The 15,892-nt window shown below is 40.5% G+C and overlaps 1 protein-coding gene across 3 annotated transcripts in view; it reads left to right on the top strand.

Moving 5' to 3' along the window:
• The window catches only part of fam131ba (family with sequence similarity 131 member Ba), a 98,038-nt gene extending 88,952 nt beyond the window's left edge, over nucleotides 1-9,086 (top strand). For 2 of the 3 annotated variants that reach the window (XM_077008073.1, XM_077008072.1), the window contains exons 7-9: nucleotides 4,153-4,433; nucleotides 4,703-4,960; nucleotides 5,192-9,086. In XM_077008073.1, the coding sequence (XP_076864188.1) occupies nucleotides 4,153-4,433; nucleotides 4,703-4,960; nucleotides 5,192-5,428 (776 nt within the window). In that variant the 3' untranslated portion in view covers nucleotides 5,429-9,086. The remainder of the gene's footprint in view (nucleotides 1-4,152; nucleotides 4,434-4,702; nucleotides 4,961-5,191) is intronic. The other variant, XM_077008074.1, reaches the window with a different exon arrangement.
• Nucleotides 9,087-15,892: the final 6,806 nt, after the last annotated feature.

Here is a 15,892-nt window from a genome sequence, read left to right as displayed (position 1 = left end):
TCCAACCAAGAGACTGAACATTCTATCCCACGTCCTGAAAATGAGAGAAAAAATGACAACATTGACTAAGCTGGTCAGAGAGAACATGAAGAAGGCCCAACAAGGCCTAAAATTAAACCCTGCGGGACACCATTTTTAACTAAATGAGTGTCAGAGATGATTTGTTCTAACTTCACATACTGAACCCTGTTGGAGAGGTAGTTTGAAAACCATTCCAGTGAAAGGTCTGACCCTCAAGTGATTAACGGTGTCAAAGGTTTTATCCACATCAATGAATACTGCTGCACAGTGCTGTTTTGCATCCAAAGCAGAAATGATGTCTTTCAGGATTTGTAGTGTTGCGGTGACATCCATGACCTGACGTAAAACCCGAATGGACATCATTTAAAATGTTGTAAGTATCTAAGTAATTGGTCAATAGCTTATTTACTCATTTTTCAAATACCTTTGAGAAGCAAGGCAGGATTGAAATTGGTCTGTAACAGTTTGGATCTCCCTGATCTCCTCCCTTGAAGAGAGAATGTACTCTTACTGCTTTCCATGCTTATGGAAATTTGGCTGTATGAAGGGACAGATTAAAAAGACTTGCAGTCAGAGCAGCAACTACAAGGGCTGCTAATTTAAAAAAATCTGAATTCAGAAAGAATTTTATTTGTCATACATTGTACAAGTACAAGGTACAAAATATCATTTCCCTGGAGCCCAGTATTAAAGCACTGGGAACCCAGAGAGGCCGCTGCAACGTAGTGCGCCGCCGGCTCCACAGTGTGGGGGAGAAACATAGAGAGATAGACATTAGGAGGAGACAAAAAATATGACCACAGATTATTCTCTCAACAGGACAACAGTCTGTGTGCATGCAAATAATCACCATAGCACATACAAGCATTGATACACAGACAGTCAAGCAGTGAGAGGCGTGATTCATTCAGAGAGGGAGGGGGGAGCCAGAGGCCTGGCACACAGTTTTTGTGTCAAAGTTCACGGTGGAAGGTGAAAGCCATCTCTGACAGTCTCTGTGTGGGGGTAGGAGCAGATAACCAAGAAGACGACCTTCTGGGAGAATTTTGTTTGGGCGCCAATGCATATAATCAAGAATGACGAATTTAGCAAGGAGCTCATCCTTGAATGTTTGAGCACACGAAACTCCTCTTAAGTCAGCGGTCTCCCAACTGATCCAACTTCACGTGTAGAGCATTGATTCCATCCACGATCGACTCCAAGCTTTTACCAACAGTCACAATCTGTGTTTCCCGACAGCTCTACCCACTGCATCAATCATGTTGGGCACTCTGCGTGGGCGTTCGATAACTGGCCCCACTCTCCTAATTTCCCAATACACCAGGGCGACGCCTAATCCAATCAGCAGAACCCCAGTGATCAAAGTTCCAAATAAGAAAACACATCCTCAACATCTTCCAGGGAGAGAGGCGCAAGACTATGCCACGTCCCCTATGAGTCAAACACATATGCAGATGAGAACGTGGGTTCTCCTGCACCATGACACTTTTTGTGTCTAGCTTTAGTAGTTCATCCTGAACCTCACCTATCTGTCACGGTACGGCGGACCACATGCTGGTTGCCCCCGTCCACAGCGGCAGTTGTCTTGTTGTTGTGGTGTTGTGTTCGTCCCTCAGGGGGGCGGGTCCTATGATCCGCATCACCTGAGGGTCGTTTGTTTGTCTATATACGTCTTGTCTTTGTACCAGTTGACTGCTGGTCATTGTATCTTTAATTCGGATAATGTCACGGGTTTTTGGTTTGCTCACTTTCTTCATTAAACCCTCCTTTTTCCATGAGACTTGGCGTGATCGCTTCCATTTTATTTCGCACTCCCTGGCTGTCACACTATCAGAACATCCTGTAAACTGAATCTGTTTATGGGGCCCTGGACTCGAGAAGAAGAGGTACTGGGAGGTGGCGCTTTAAGTGTAATATTTACCATATTTGTAGAGCTTGGAGCTTCAGTAGAGTCAAAACTAGAACCAGACTTTATAAAATGTTAATTTAAAATATCTGTACCTTTTCAGTAACAATAAGTTCATCTACCTTAAGTGCTGTAGGAAACTGAGCAGAAGGTTTGTTTTCAAGATTGCAAACAATCTTACATAATTTATTTGGGTCTGAGCTACAAAAAGAAAGCTGCTCCTTAAAATAATCTGCTTTAGACTTTCGAACGGCTTGTGTGGCGTTATTTCTAATTTGTTTAAAAACTACATAGTCATTGGGATCTTTAGATTTTTGTGCCTTGCGCCAGCGTTTTTTTGATGTAAAAGAATTGCAAGCTCATGATCAAACCAGCATACCATCACTTTTGGTCTCAATATTTGACTCAGGACCAGGATAGGCACGAACATTCCCAGAAATGATGAGCAGAAGCACAATCAGTGCACGACAGAGTTTAGAGAGAGTATTATGTGTGGAAGCCTTTTACCCAACAATTTTAAAGCTTTTGATGGCAGTAATATCTTTATACAACGTTAACAACGATGCAACGTTGAGTTAAGCGCAAACCGATGGGTGATTAACCCAAGAATCCTTGTAATAATAAAGGAATCAGGGTCTCTATCATGATTTAAAAAAATAAAACATCACTATTTATTCTAAAATCTAGAGAACTGTTTGACGTGTTAGAGTCCTGGATAAAGGACTGTGTTGAAGAAGATCCCAGGTAGCATAGAATTTAAAAATAAAGCAATCTATAGATAGCCATAATTAGCTCAACAGAAATTTGATGAAATACTACAAGTTTCTCATGGGGTTCTGAGCAGAGTGAGCAGCGGTGTTAGCAGCAGCCTTCCCTCCCAAGTGGAGGAGTGTTTGTTCCACCTTTCAGATTAATGCATACAATGACGTGGAGCCTTGCTGCTTAGGTCTTAGCTGACCCGTCTTCCTCCTCAGGGATCTCTTTGCACACTGCCTGAATGATGACTCTCACTCTGACTGTGAGGCAGAGGTGTCAATTCCAGGTTCAGAAAGTAAAAGTCCTCACCAGGATTTTGCTCAAGTTTGCTAGATTTTTTTTTTCTAATTAGTGCAATCCAGGTAAAATTAGTGGAATCAACACAATCCAGGAAGCCTGAGCAAAATCCTGGTGAGGACTTTCACTTTCTGAACCTGGAATTGAAGGGGGGAATGAATGTATGCCTTATTCACATATGGTGATGTAGTTGATGGTTGCTAGATTCCATAGCCAGTGGGGAAGTAGCCACAATAGCAATAGTGGATAAGCTAATGCTTATGCTGCATTAGCCCATGTTACCGACCAGAACCACAGGCTGACAATAGGCGATAAATATCACTGATCACAGACTGGTAAGAAACAACAGACAGAGAGAGGGCATGTCGAATGACAGGGGATTGATGATATGGTAACCAAGAAAGCAACAAAAACCTACAATATTTTCTAATTATGTAACATTGTAATTGTTGCTGCAAGATCATGTGACATTATTTGTAACAACCGACACTGAAGTTTAAGAGTAAGACGAACATACCTTCCACATGTAAAGTCTTTGAAAGAAAAATGCTCAAAATATAGTTAACAAAACTTGAACATGTATAACTCTGATAAATGTCTGGCACTACCACCAGCAAACCCATAAACCTACATATTGTTTTAACACTGAAAAGGGTTTATATATCTATTTTCTTGATTTATAATGTTTACAGTGATTAACTAGTACCACTACCAGCCCATTGGACAGGTGTGGGATGATATGATAAGACTTTGGTGCATGGAAGAGTTGCACAGTTAAAACATGAGGAGCAGCAGGACCACGGCAGGGGAGTGGGGCTGTGCAGTGTAGAGACATGTTCTGGAGCTGAGGCAGGATACTGAATTGCAGCTCAGTTAGTGCTGAGCTGCAGAGTCATATGGATTAGTGATGAGCCACACAATAAGCTAATTTAATGGATAATTTACTGCTGCTGAAGGTACATCAGCAGTGAGTGATGTTAATGTCTCTGTAGTAATTTTGTATTGGAATAATCTCTTAGGTTAATGGATATCTAGAAATGAGCCCACCATTTATTTATTCAAAATTATATTTATATTTTTCCTCAGTATAATGGCCAAAGAACCTCTATATCTTTAAATATTTCTATTATATCCCTTTCACACTTTACTGTCATTTCTTCTTTTTGCTCTAGACCAACCACTGCATCACTCCTCTGCAGAGGTGTGGCCTCACACCTACGTCTCCCAGGGTCTCTACTGCCTCTCCTCCTCTGATGCCTGGGAGCCAATCAGCAACGAACCTTCAGGCATGGCCTCTCCTGCTGCTGGCTCCTACATATTGGGAGGTGGAGCTCCAGGAGAGGGCTATGATGGCTCCGCCCACTATCTGTCTCAGCAGCAGCAGAGCCATTTACAGCAGCTGCAGCAGATCCAGCAGTATCAACAGCAACAGCTACTGCAGTACCAACAACAGGTTTGAACAGTTAAAATACATACATAACCACAGGACTGTAGAACTACAACATTCAGCAACAACACCAGAGTTAGTGCATCATGAAGGTTAGCCTAAGGTAAACATAATTTTACACTACATAAATTACTGCTTAATCACACTCTGCCCCAGTTATTGAACACTAATAAAAATATATATATATAATACTTATTTATGTATATATATACAGTATCTATATATATATATATATAATATTTGTTTGGGAAATAACAAAAGTTGTTTTTTTTAAGTCACTGGAACATCGACTACACAGCGCCTCACACTCTTTGCAAGCCACACCGAACAGTACCATCCACAGCTTGGGCCCGCCCACTCACCCACGTTTGGCTGATTTGTGGGCAGCAGCTCAGGTGGAACCTCATCAGATGGAGATGATGGGACACATGGGTGTGACCTTGGCAGAAATGGGCATGCCAGAGTCATACGGGGAGGAATTAGTTACAGAAAATGAATGCATCCTTGAGCAGCAAGAAGAAGAGGAGGTCAAGGTGTGTTTATAGTGTCTTTGCTTTTTTAATTCAACACTGAATCAATCATATTAGCATTTAATCACAGACAGTTTGGCCTATTTACAGTTACAAACTCCCTAAACCAGTGTAAGCCCTCACAATTAAGTTTCTGAAACAATTGGTCTTTGCAGGAGTAAAATCCTATAGGAAGAAACTGTTTCCATAATAACAATACAGTCCTTTTCCTTTTCTTTAATTCTCTTCCTCAAGGAGGATGACATCACATTAACGCTTGAACCTGAGCCAATATCGGTAACCCCCGTTCTGACCCCCCCAGCTCCTGGAGAAGATCCCACTCCACCTGGCAGTGTAAGCGCAACCCAGGCACCAGCACAGCCAATGGCTGAGCACATGGCCTTTGAGGTCACATCCTGCGTCATCCAATCCTTGGAAGAGAAGGAAGAGGTGGTGGAAGAAGGGGCTGTGGTCGTTGTGGCAACTAACTGACAGCTATAATTACAGGACTGCAAATGAGAGTTACTTAAAGGAAAGAAATATAAAATCAAATAGTAATGGAATGGAACTGTCATACAGAAATAATTAACTAATTAAGATATGTATACCCACCCACCCCCAAGGTGTATTCTTTTTTTCATACAACAAACATGGTGAAATACTTTGAAGTTAGAGGCACTAACTTATGTGTTATCAAAAAGTGATGGAGGACATAATATAAGGAGCTCCTGTTATACCATTCAGACCAAGAGGAAGTGGAGATCCTTGATGTGTTTCCAGAGAAACCTGCAGTTTTGCGGCCAGGGAGAGCAAAAAAGAAAGAGACTCTGAAATGACTTAGAAGAGAAATTTCAGAGTGCAATACTGAGATATTAAGACAACCAAAAGAAAGTGCATGCGTTTTGAATATTTAAGTGACTGAATGATCAGTATGCATATAGATATAAAATCCATTGATTTTTGTAATAAAACTAAAAGCCAATAAACTGATATGTATTTGTATGTATGTACAATATGTATGGTTGTATGTGTGTGTATGTTTGTATGAATGTACGAATGTATGTATAAAGGTATAATTCTGTAAAACATACTATCTATTCGCCATTTGGCAATAATGTTGTGTGAAGTGTCTCCTATGTATTTTACCTCCAACATCCACATATGCACATGCAAACAAAGACACACCACTCTTTCAAATGCTTGCATGCATGAACACACACACACACACACACACACACACACACACACACCGACACACAAAAGATATATTTTTGTTCTTTATATAACCAAGCACAATACTGCCCAACTGGAAACAGTGCTGCCCTATTCAACATTCATACTGTACTGCTACATATATAATACTTATGCACTATTATGGACATAAAAGAATGTATTGTCTGTCTTTTGAGTTGTTCTATTCTACTTTTGTTCCATTAGGCCTTTTCCCCATTTTGTGTCTGAATTTTGGAACTTTTTGCCTCCACACTGCTTAATATTGATTTTCATAGAACAACAAAATCTGAACAGTAAAGAATAATGATAGCACCAATCATCCTCTAGTCTCAAAGATACACCTAGAACAGCCTGCCAGACCAGGATAACATGATAACTTAAGAACATGTAACCTCTGCATTCTTGCATACAACTATGAAAAACCAAAGGGTGTAGGAATGATTTCTTAGACACCAAGCAGGATATGGAAGTAAAGGGTGTGTGTGTGTGTGTGTGTGTGTGTGTGTGTGTGTGTGTGTGTGTGTGTGTGTGTGTGTGAGTGTCAGCAAAATCAAATTCATTTAAGGGGCCAGATCTAACTTGAAACCATGGACATTTGAACAATTTTGAAAATGTCCTGGTGATCTTATGGCAGTAAGCCTAGCTCACTATATGTTTTATTTTGAATTGTCTTGTTGTCAATTCAGACCGTATGACTGTGGCTGAATTAATTAGGATGAATTAATTAGGATGAATCCTTAATTAAGGATATATTAGGAGAAAAGTAGATGCTTGTGATATTAATTGCAGGCTGTGATCTAATTATTTAAAGAATTGCTGTTTACTAGGTGCAGAAAGTGCAGAGGCATTCTTTTTGACTGGAGACAAACTAATCTCAATATCTGGATAGATAGTAAATACACATTGAAAAAATGCTTTGTTATATTAATTTATTTAATCTTTTTAAATACTTTGTTTAAAGATTGTGAAACTTTTTGGCTTTGCAATGTATTCTTAAATGATTTTCTGGAGAATAAATGAGTTTAGTTTTTAGTGATAAAACCCATTATGCAAATGGAGCAACATTTATTTTTGTATAAATAGGATATTCTATAATATGTAATTGAATTAAAGGTTTGAGAAAGGTCTTATATCTGTGCTGTGACTATGAAGGGAAGGAGACACATTCTGTTTTCATGACTTCATAACATCTTGTTAAGTAAGTTTTTTCTCTTTTCAGTAGATATTGGAAAATGTAAAGTATAAAATGCTTTTGTCAACACATAAGAGTTTTTTATCCATTACCATGACCACTCCCATGTTGTAGAAATATACATCATTTTAAACTTTGTTTTAGTTAAGCATTATAAAATGCTTTATAAAATGACATTTGAGACTTATAATTTAACTTGTGATAGGATAAATGCAGCAATTTTGCTGTAACCTGAAGTGTAAATTCAAAAGAAATCTTTGGTTAAAACCAAAAGGACAATGGGCTGGCTTGTTATGATAAGCTGTAGCTTCCAGTACATGTGTATTTTCATGTGTTGTAAATAAAAATCTTCCTGTCAGTGACTGCTGGTTCAAACCAAGCCAAAGAACATGCAAAGCATCAACCAACCCACCTATATGCTTACATGCTCTCACAAACGCACACAGACATAACCCATTATTATCTAAAATATCACTGGAAATTAAACATAATGGCACAATCTATGGTTGTCATTATTTATTAAATCAACAGATATTTGCATTTTATATTATGGTTGCTAATGTGAATCCATAAAATTTCATTCTAATACTTTCTGGTTATCAAAAATAAAGTGCATACCTGTAAGGGAATTTGTGATTTACTGTCTGTGACCCTTAGTCAGAACACTCTGACATTCAGTTCACTCCCTTGTCTATGTGTCTGCTCCTCAGTTATTCCTCTCCCTCCCTCCCTCCTGCCCTCCCCTCTCTCTCTCTCTCTCTCTCTCTCTCTCTCTCTCTCTCTCTCTCTCTCTACCTCTACCTCTACCTCTCTCTCTGTAACCTGTCTAAGGAGAAGACCAATGAAACATATCTCTTATTATTCTTACCCAGTTGTGTTGACACATCTTCTTCATTCTGTATTTAACTACATAACACTACATTAAGTGTTTACTTACGAACGTTAACTAATGCATTAGTTAACATGAACAACACATGAAGTAACACATTAACAATAATTAACTAACGTTAAGTAAACATGTAACAGTTGCATTAGTTAATGCTGTGTTTATATGAAGTGCAGAGTAAGTGATGTTGACTAATATGAAGTAATGCATCAGTTAACACGAACAACACATGAAGTAACACATTAACAATAATTAACTAACGTTAAGTAAACATGTAACAGTTGCGGTTCCTGTTTTGGCTCTTTGATGCTTTTTAGAGCTTTAGTGTTAGTGTATGTAAATCAGTACAATGTAATATATTCCTTTAAGGTCGCACCAATATGTTACATACTGATGTATGTTATGTACATTTGTCTTTGTAAATATGTAAAGTGAAAACCAATAATGTTTTAGTGATGCATTACTAACATCTATTAAACATTACTAAACATTAGGTCTTGTTCAGTAAATTGAATATAACTGATGTAAAGTGAAACAAATGTAAATGTAAAATAATGTAAAGTGAAATAATTTTAGTCGAATGTACCATTCTAACTGCATGGGGGTGCCCAAGGATGCTGCTAAGCATTAGTTGTTACATGAAATGTCTGTTTTCGTAATATATATAGCCTTTTATCAAATAAAATCGTCCTAATTTCTGTTAATAAATATGTGTGAGCATTAACAATAGGCATCTTCCTTACTACACATTAATAAATCACACCCTGCAGTTGCACAATCCAAATGATCAGAGCTGAACACATTACAATATGGTCAGCATCTGCCGAGATTATAATGGCTACTAAAAAAACTTGTGGGAGTGTTTTGAAAAAGATAAAGATGAATAAAACAAAGTAAAGTGCAAATTATGTCATCAACGTCTTTCATTTCACACGACAACAACCAACATGGCATACAATTTAAAACGGGTAAGGCGAAAATAAAACAGTTCAGCCGTTTGTAGGTTTGTTGTCTCGTCTCGTCGCGGTGCGTCTCAGCAAGTAGGCCAAAAAATTTTTTTGTTGTTGTTTGCTTTTTAAACCCCGTTACTTGAACCTTTACTTATAATTTTTTGCTGTTGTGTGGCAAATAGTTTTTATATTTTCAGCCAGGCATATTTTATTTAAAATATTTTTGACATTTTGCACAGTGCCTGTCTGACAAAGTTTGCACGGTGTAAGGAATGCCACCTGATCTTCCCTAACCTGCCTCACCTGCCCCTCATTACCACGCCCCCTTTCAGTCACACTTATACACCTTCCCCAGCACGTCTCAGTCGCGAAGTATTGCCGACTCATGCCGCGTACCAAGCCGTTCTATTACCTGTCTGCTCTCCTGTGTTCTGACCCTCGCTTACATCCCCGACCTTGTCTCCTGCCTAGTCCCTCTGTACCTCCTGACTTCTGCTCCCCCGGTATGACCCTGGACCGTCCTGACCACGCCAAGAAAACGCTGTTACTTATCCTAGTACTCGTGATTCCCCTGCCTGTTTCTGTACCAGCGTCTCATTTCAATAAAAGCGGTGTTCTTCCGCATTTGGATCCCTCTCTGCCTGGTCAATTCGTAACAGAAATACTTCGCCCTGACATGGATCTAGCAGAAGTAACAATCGTGACTCTCACCGAAACGGTCCGCCAGCTCACGGATATCATACGGAGTCAAGGAATCAACATCGCTGCCCTCCAGGAAGCCGTCCGTTTCAGAACACGTCAAACACGTCTCTGCTGTGTTACAGCGCCTTCGGGAGCATAGTCTTTATGTCAAGGCGGAAAAGTGTGAATTTCATCGCTCCTCTGTGACATTTCTGGGATGTACGCTGTCCCCTGGCCAGATCTCCATGGATACGCAGAAGGTGGAAGCAGTCACGAACTGGCCGACCCCTCGTTCCACAAAGGAGCTGCAGCGATTCCTGGGATTCGCCAACTTCTGTCGCCGTTTCATCCGAGGCTTCGGTGAGTTGGCTACCCCTCTCACTAATCTCTTAAAGGGAGGGAGGACTCGGAAATTCGCCTGGACCGCTGAAGAGGAACGAGCGTTCTCACTCCTTAAGAAGGCATTCACGTCGGCCCCCGTACTGCACCTTCTTGACCCCCAACTCCAGTTCATCGTAGAGGTCGACGCTTCGGAGGTGGGAGTGGGCACTGTTCTTTCTCAGAGGCAGGGAAACCCGCCGAAACTGTATCCCTGTGCCTACTTCTCCAAAAAACTGACAACCGCTGAAATGAATTATGACGTCGGAGATCGGGAACTCCTGGCCATCAAACTCGCGCTCGAGCAGTGGCATCATTGGTTGGAGGGAGCGGAGCACCCATTCATTGTATATACAGATCACAAGAACCTCGAATACCTGAAGTCAGCCAGACGCCTGAACCCGCGACAAGCCAGATGGGCACTGTTTTTCTCCCGGTTTCGTTTCACTGTCTCTTACAGACCTGGGTCAAAGAACATCAAAGCCGATGCCCTATCACGGATCCACGAAAAGGACGAAGCAACCCACGAACCTGGACATATTCTGCCGGAGTCCTGCTTCCTCGCGGCTATCCGATGGGACGTACAAAAAGAATTGGACGAGGCTTTGCGCAACGATCCCAGTCCGGTAGAATGCCCGGAGGGGAAACAATACATACCCGTATCCCTTCGGGGGCGTATCCTACAGCTTGCCCACGACACAGCGGGCACAGGCCACCCCGGTATTACACGCACATGACATCTCGTTTCGCAACGTTACTGGTGGCCATCCTGGGAGGACGATATTCGTGATTATGTTCTAGCATGTTCCGTTTGTGCCCAGTCACGTACTCCCCGGACGCTACCAGCAGGAGAACTCCTTCCCTTACCTGTTCCTCTTTGGCCATGGACGCACCTCGCGATCGACTTCGTCACGGATTTGCCCACATCTGGAGGGAATACTGTTGTTACAGTAATTGTGGATCGGTTCTCAAAAATGTGCCGTCTCATTCCTCGCCCCAAGCTACCCACTGCCATGGAGACAGCTCTTGACCTCTTCCAGTACGTATTCCGGATTTATGGCTTGCCCGAAGAAATCGTGTCCGATAGGGGCACGCAGTTTACATCTCGGGTTTGGAAACAATTCTGCAAACTTCTTGGTATTACTGTCAGCCTGACGTCAGGCTACCACCCCCAGTCTAACGGAGAGGTTGAGCGTTACAATCAGGAGTTAGGGAGGTTTCTCCGACAATATTGCGTTTCTCAGCACGACTGGCACAAATACCTCCCGTGGGCAGAGTATGCTCGGAATTCTATTGTACACACTGCTACCAAACTCACGCCTTTTCAATGTGTATATGGTTACCAACCTGCGTTTTTCCCGTGGGACAAAACACCAGCTGATGTCCCAGCCCTAGACGAGTGGTTTAAACACAGTGCCCGCACCTGGGAACTAGCACATGTACATTTGCGACGCGCTCTACACACACGCAGGCTCAACGCGAACCGTCGTCGTCTCCCAGCGTTGATTTACCACCCAGGACAGAGAGTATGGCTGTCGACACAGAATCTCAACCTAAAGCAACGGAGCAAAAAACTTAGTCCACGATATATTGGTCCATTTAAAGTCCTCAGCAGAGTTAATGCAGTTACCTATAAACTCCTTTTACCATCACATTACCGTATTAACCCTGTCTTCCACGTCTCTCTCTCTCACTACAGCCCGTTCACCGTACCCCCTGTGTCTGATAAACCTCCTAACCCTCTGGAGATCGACGGTCGTCCGGCATACATCGTCCGAGAGCTCTTGGAGTCCCGACGCCGGCGAGGTGGTCTCCAATATCTGGTGGATTGGGAAGGATATGGGCCCGAGGAACAGGCCTGGATTCCAGCGAGGGATGTCCTCTGCCCCACTATGATCGCTGATTTCCACGCAACGCACCCCAACTTTCCTGCCCCCCGGCGCCGCGGTCGCCCCCCGGCACGTCGTAGAGCGTCAAGTGCCGCTCCTTTGAGGGGGGGTACTGTAAGGAATGCCACCTGATCTTCCCTAACCAGCCTCACCTGCCTCTCATTACCACGCCCCCTTTCAGTCACACTTATACACCTTCCCCAGCACGTCTCAGTCGCGAAGTATTGCCGACTCATGCCGCGTACCAAGCTGCTCTCCTGTGTTCTGACCCTCGCTTACGTCCCCAACCTTGTCTCCTGCCTAGTCCCTCTGTACCTCCTGACTTCTGCTCCCCCGGTATGACCCTGGACCGTCCTGACCACGCCAAGAAAACGCTGTTACTTATCCTAGTACTCGTGATTCCCCTGCCTGTTTCTGTACCAGCGTCTCATTTCAATAAAAGCGGTGTTCTTCCGCATTTGGATCCCTCTCTGCCCGGGCAATTCGTAACACACGGACAATATGTGCATGGACGGTGACTTTTTTTGTTAATGTTCTCTAACATTTCATTAAAAAATAAACAAGTAAATAAATAAAATCTGAATAAAGCTGTTCTGGAATAGTAAAGTGCATTGAAAAGACATTCATAGTACAGTTTTGCTAAATGACTGAAAATATAGTCAAAAGTAAAAACCTTGTTAGTTACATATTTTTGTGTTTCTACTGTGTAGTTGTATGTAAACAATTGCTTATTATTAATAATTACATAAATAATTCAATAAAAAGCATTTGAAAGGTTTAGTAATGATTAATAGATGTTAGTAATGCATTACTAAAACATTATTGGTTTTCACTTTACATCAGGTATATTTAATTCCCTAAACAAGACCTAATAAATGTTTAGTAATGATTAATAGATGTTAGTAATGCATTACTAAAACATTATTGGTCTTCACTTTACATCAGGTATATTTAATTCACTGAACAAGACCTAATAAATGTTTAGTAATGATTTATAGATGTTAGTAATGGACAAATCAGTACATTTACATTTACAATTATATTTAGACGCTCTTATCCAGAGTGACTATCAGAATGTTTTTGCATCTGTTCACAGAGTTCATCCTAGACAGTAGCACAGATAGGCCAGAATTCAAGATACCCTTGAGCCAGACTACTTCTAATCTACAGGATTCAGTCATTACCTAGTATTTCGATTAAACAGGCTCACTTAAACAGGTATTAAACTTATACCAAGAAGCACAATTAACCATAGACAGATAGACAAACAATTAAAGAACAAAGACAACAAGTGTTATCTGCTGAGTTCATGCTCATTTAAGTACTCAACAAACAGGTGAGTCTTCAGTCTACGTTTGAAGATGGCAAGAGACACTGCAGTCCGAGCAGCTATTGGAAGATCCTTCCACCATCTTGGAGACAGGACAGAGAATAGTCTTGAATTTTGTCTTCTGTGAGACTTTAAGCATGGAGTCTCATAAATCATAAAGCATATTATTATTATTATGTTTTCTGTTAATTTTTACAATTTCTAAATGCATGATGGCTTGTTAAAAGTGTCACATATTTGCATGACATCACAAATTAAGCAGAAGTAATAAAAACTGGTAGGTGAGTTCATGACTGCAGTGTGGAGAATGGCATGTGCAAGACACAAAGACAAATGTACATAACATACATCAGTATGTAACATATTGGTGCGACCTTATAGGAATATATTACATTGTACTGATTTACATACACTAACACTAAAGCTCTAAAAAGGTGCGAGTAACAAAGAGCCAAAACAGGAACCGCAACTGTTACATATTTACTTAACATTAGTTAATTATTGTTAATGTGTTACTTCATGTGTTCATGTTAACTAATGCATTAGTTAACGTTAGTAAGTAAACACTTAATGTAAAGTGTTACCATTATTATTAAACCTTGGAACTCTTTCCTGACTCTTTTCCCATGTGTTGTGTATCTGTTCTCCTGGTACTGGCTACAGAACTCTGCGGGCTGAACAAATCTATAATCCTGATTATGAATCTGGATGGTTTTGATCTATGTATATAGACGATTACAAAAACTTTAACAATACCTACAAAACACTCACTATTAATAGGCTTTCTGTCTTTTCTGTATGTAGCTTAAGTAAATCCCTGGGCATCATAAAATAACTCAATACTGGGTAATGAATATACAGTTAAACAAATCGACAAATAAAAACCTTAATATTGCTGTAAAATTTAAATTCACAGATTAATAAGTTACCAATAGCTAACACAATCTTTAGAAGCCATTGAGTCGGTTGCACGTGCTTTGAGAAGGGATGTAAGGCATGACACTGTTGGCTGTGCTGCTTTCAGTCTGATGTGTACCGTTGATATTTCAGGGAGTAAGTAGGTGACATAAAATCACTGAAACAGGAGATTCCCTCCAGTTTTACAAAACATAATAATTACTTTTTTTATTGCTATATCCTGAGGGAGAAAAGTCTTAGATGTGGGTGAGTGAATCCTGGTGAGATTTTTTCAAAATAGTTAGATGCAAACTACAATTGGATGCCTAATATTAGATAAGGAAATACTAGGAAATGACAATTGTTATTAAACTGTGGGAAGATATTGCTAAAGATCTAAATTGTACTGAAAATATGTAACTAAGCACTATGCCAGCTTTGCTTGCTGTGGGAGCCTGTAGTGTGTGTGCTAAATGCATAGTTGCAGACCTTGTTTCATCTCACAGCTGCTCAGCTAAACAAGAAGCAAACTTAATATATTGTTATATTATTATACTGATATGGTGAATTGTTGGATTCAAGTCGTTTTATTATTGCAGTTCATACATGTGTTAAACTATGTACATAAAACATGCTGTATGGAAATGACAGGTATCTTCTTTTTTTAGTTGATATTTGACATATTTGATTTGTGTGTTAACAGCATGACTGTGGTCAGCTCCTGCACTACTCTGAGAGGGTGGGCCTTTCCATTCATCTGTGTGGCACATTTTCCTGGATCTATAAGCTGAAGTGGCAACTGGCCTGCAGATGTCAGAGGAACCTGACTAAAGTGATTCAAATCAAATGTTTTGGCCTTTATGTGACAAAGATCAGATTTTTTCAGATGTGTATGGACACCAGTGGAAGTTCTAGACCATCTGAACTGGGGGGGCCAGACTGGGACCAGTGGGGTTTTATTTTCTCCCTTCTCACTCAAGCGAACTGAACAGAGTAGGGGAGGGAGTGACTGCTACATGAGGTAACACCTTAAAAAGAGTAGCTTGAGAGGTCTGAATACTCACCAAATATAACGACAAAATCGCTAAGTTGCCAATACTGCTGCCGCTTTATCACCATTCACAAAAATGATGATTTAGGGGGGGCCTTAGGTGGGTCCAAGGATGTTGTGACAGTGGCACTGCCCCAATTTTATTTTTAGATTTTAAGGAGGTGGGGGTCTTTTTAATGGTTAACCATTTTAAATTGTGAACCTGTATACTGTAAAAGTGAAACATTTAAACAAAGATGTATTGTGAATCCTGATAGAACCTGTCAATGAGGTTATGTGATTCAGTTTAGTATTACTCACACAGAATCGCTTCTAAATTTACCAAAGATAAAGAAAAATTTTCCAAAGATATTCAAATGCACTGGGAATCTTTACTGAAATTAAAATGTAAAAATAGGGTTTATGTTTTTACACATAATGTAAATATAATTAACATTAAAATTAAATTAATTCACGCATATGTCTGCAA

Source organism: Brachyhypopomus gauderio, chromosome 6 (assembly GCF_052324685.1).
Source record: "Brachyhypopomus gauderio isolate BG-103 chromosome 6, BGAUD_0.2, whole genome shotgun sequence".
Lineage (NCBI taxonomy): Eukaryota > Metazoa > Chordata > Actinopteri > Gymnotiformes > Hypopomidae > Brachyhypopomus > Brachyhypopomus gauderio.
Note: the sequence above shows the minus strand (reverse complement) of the source record. Positions and strands in the feature narration are given on the sequence as shown.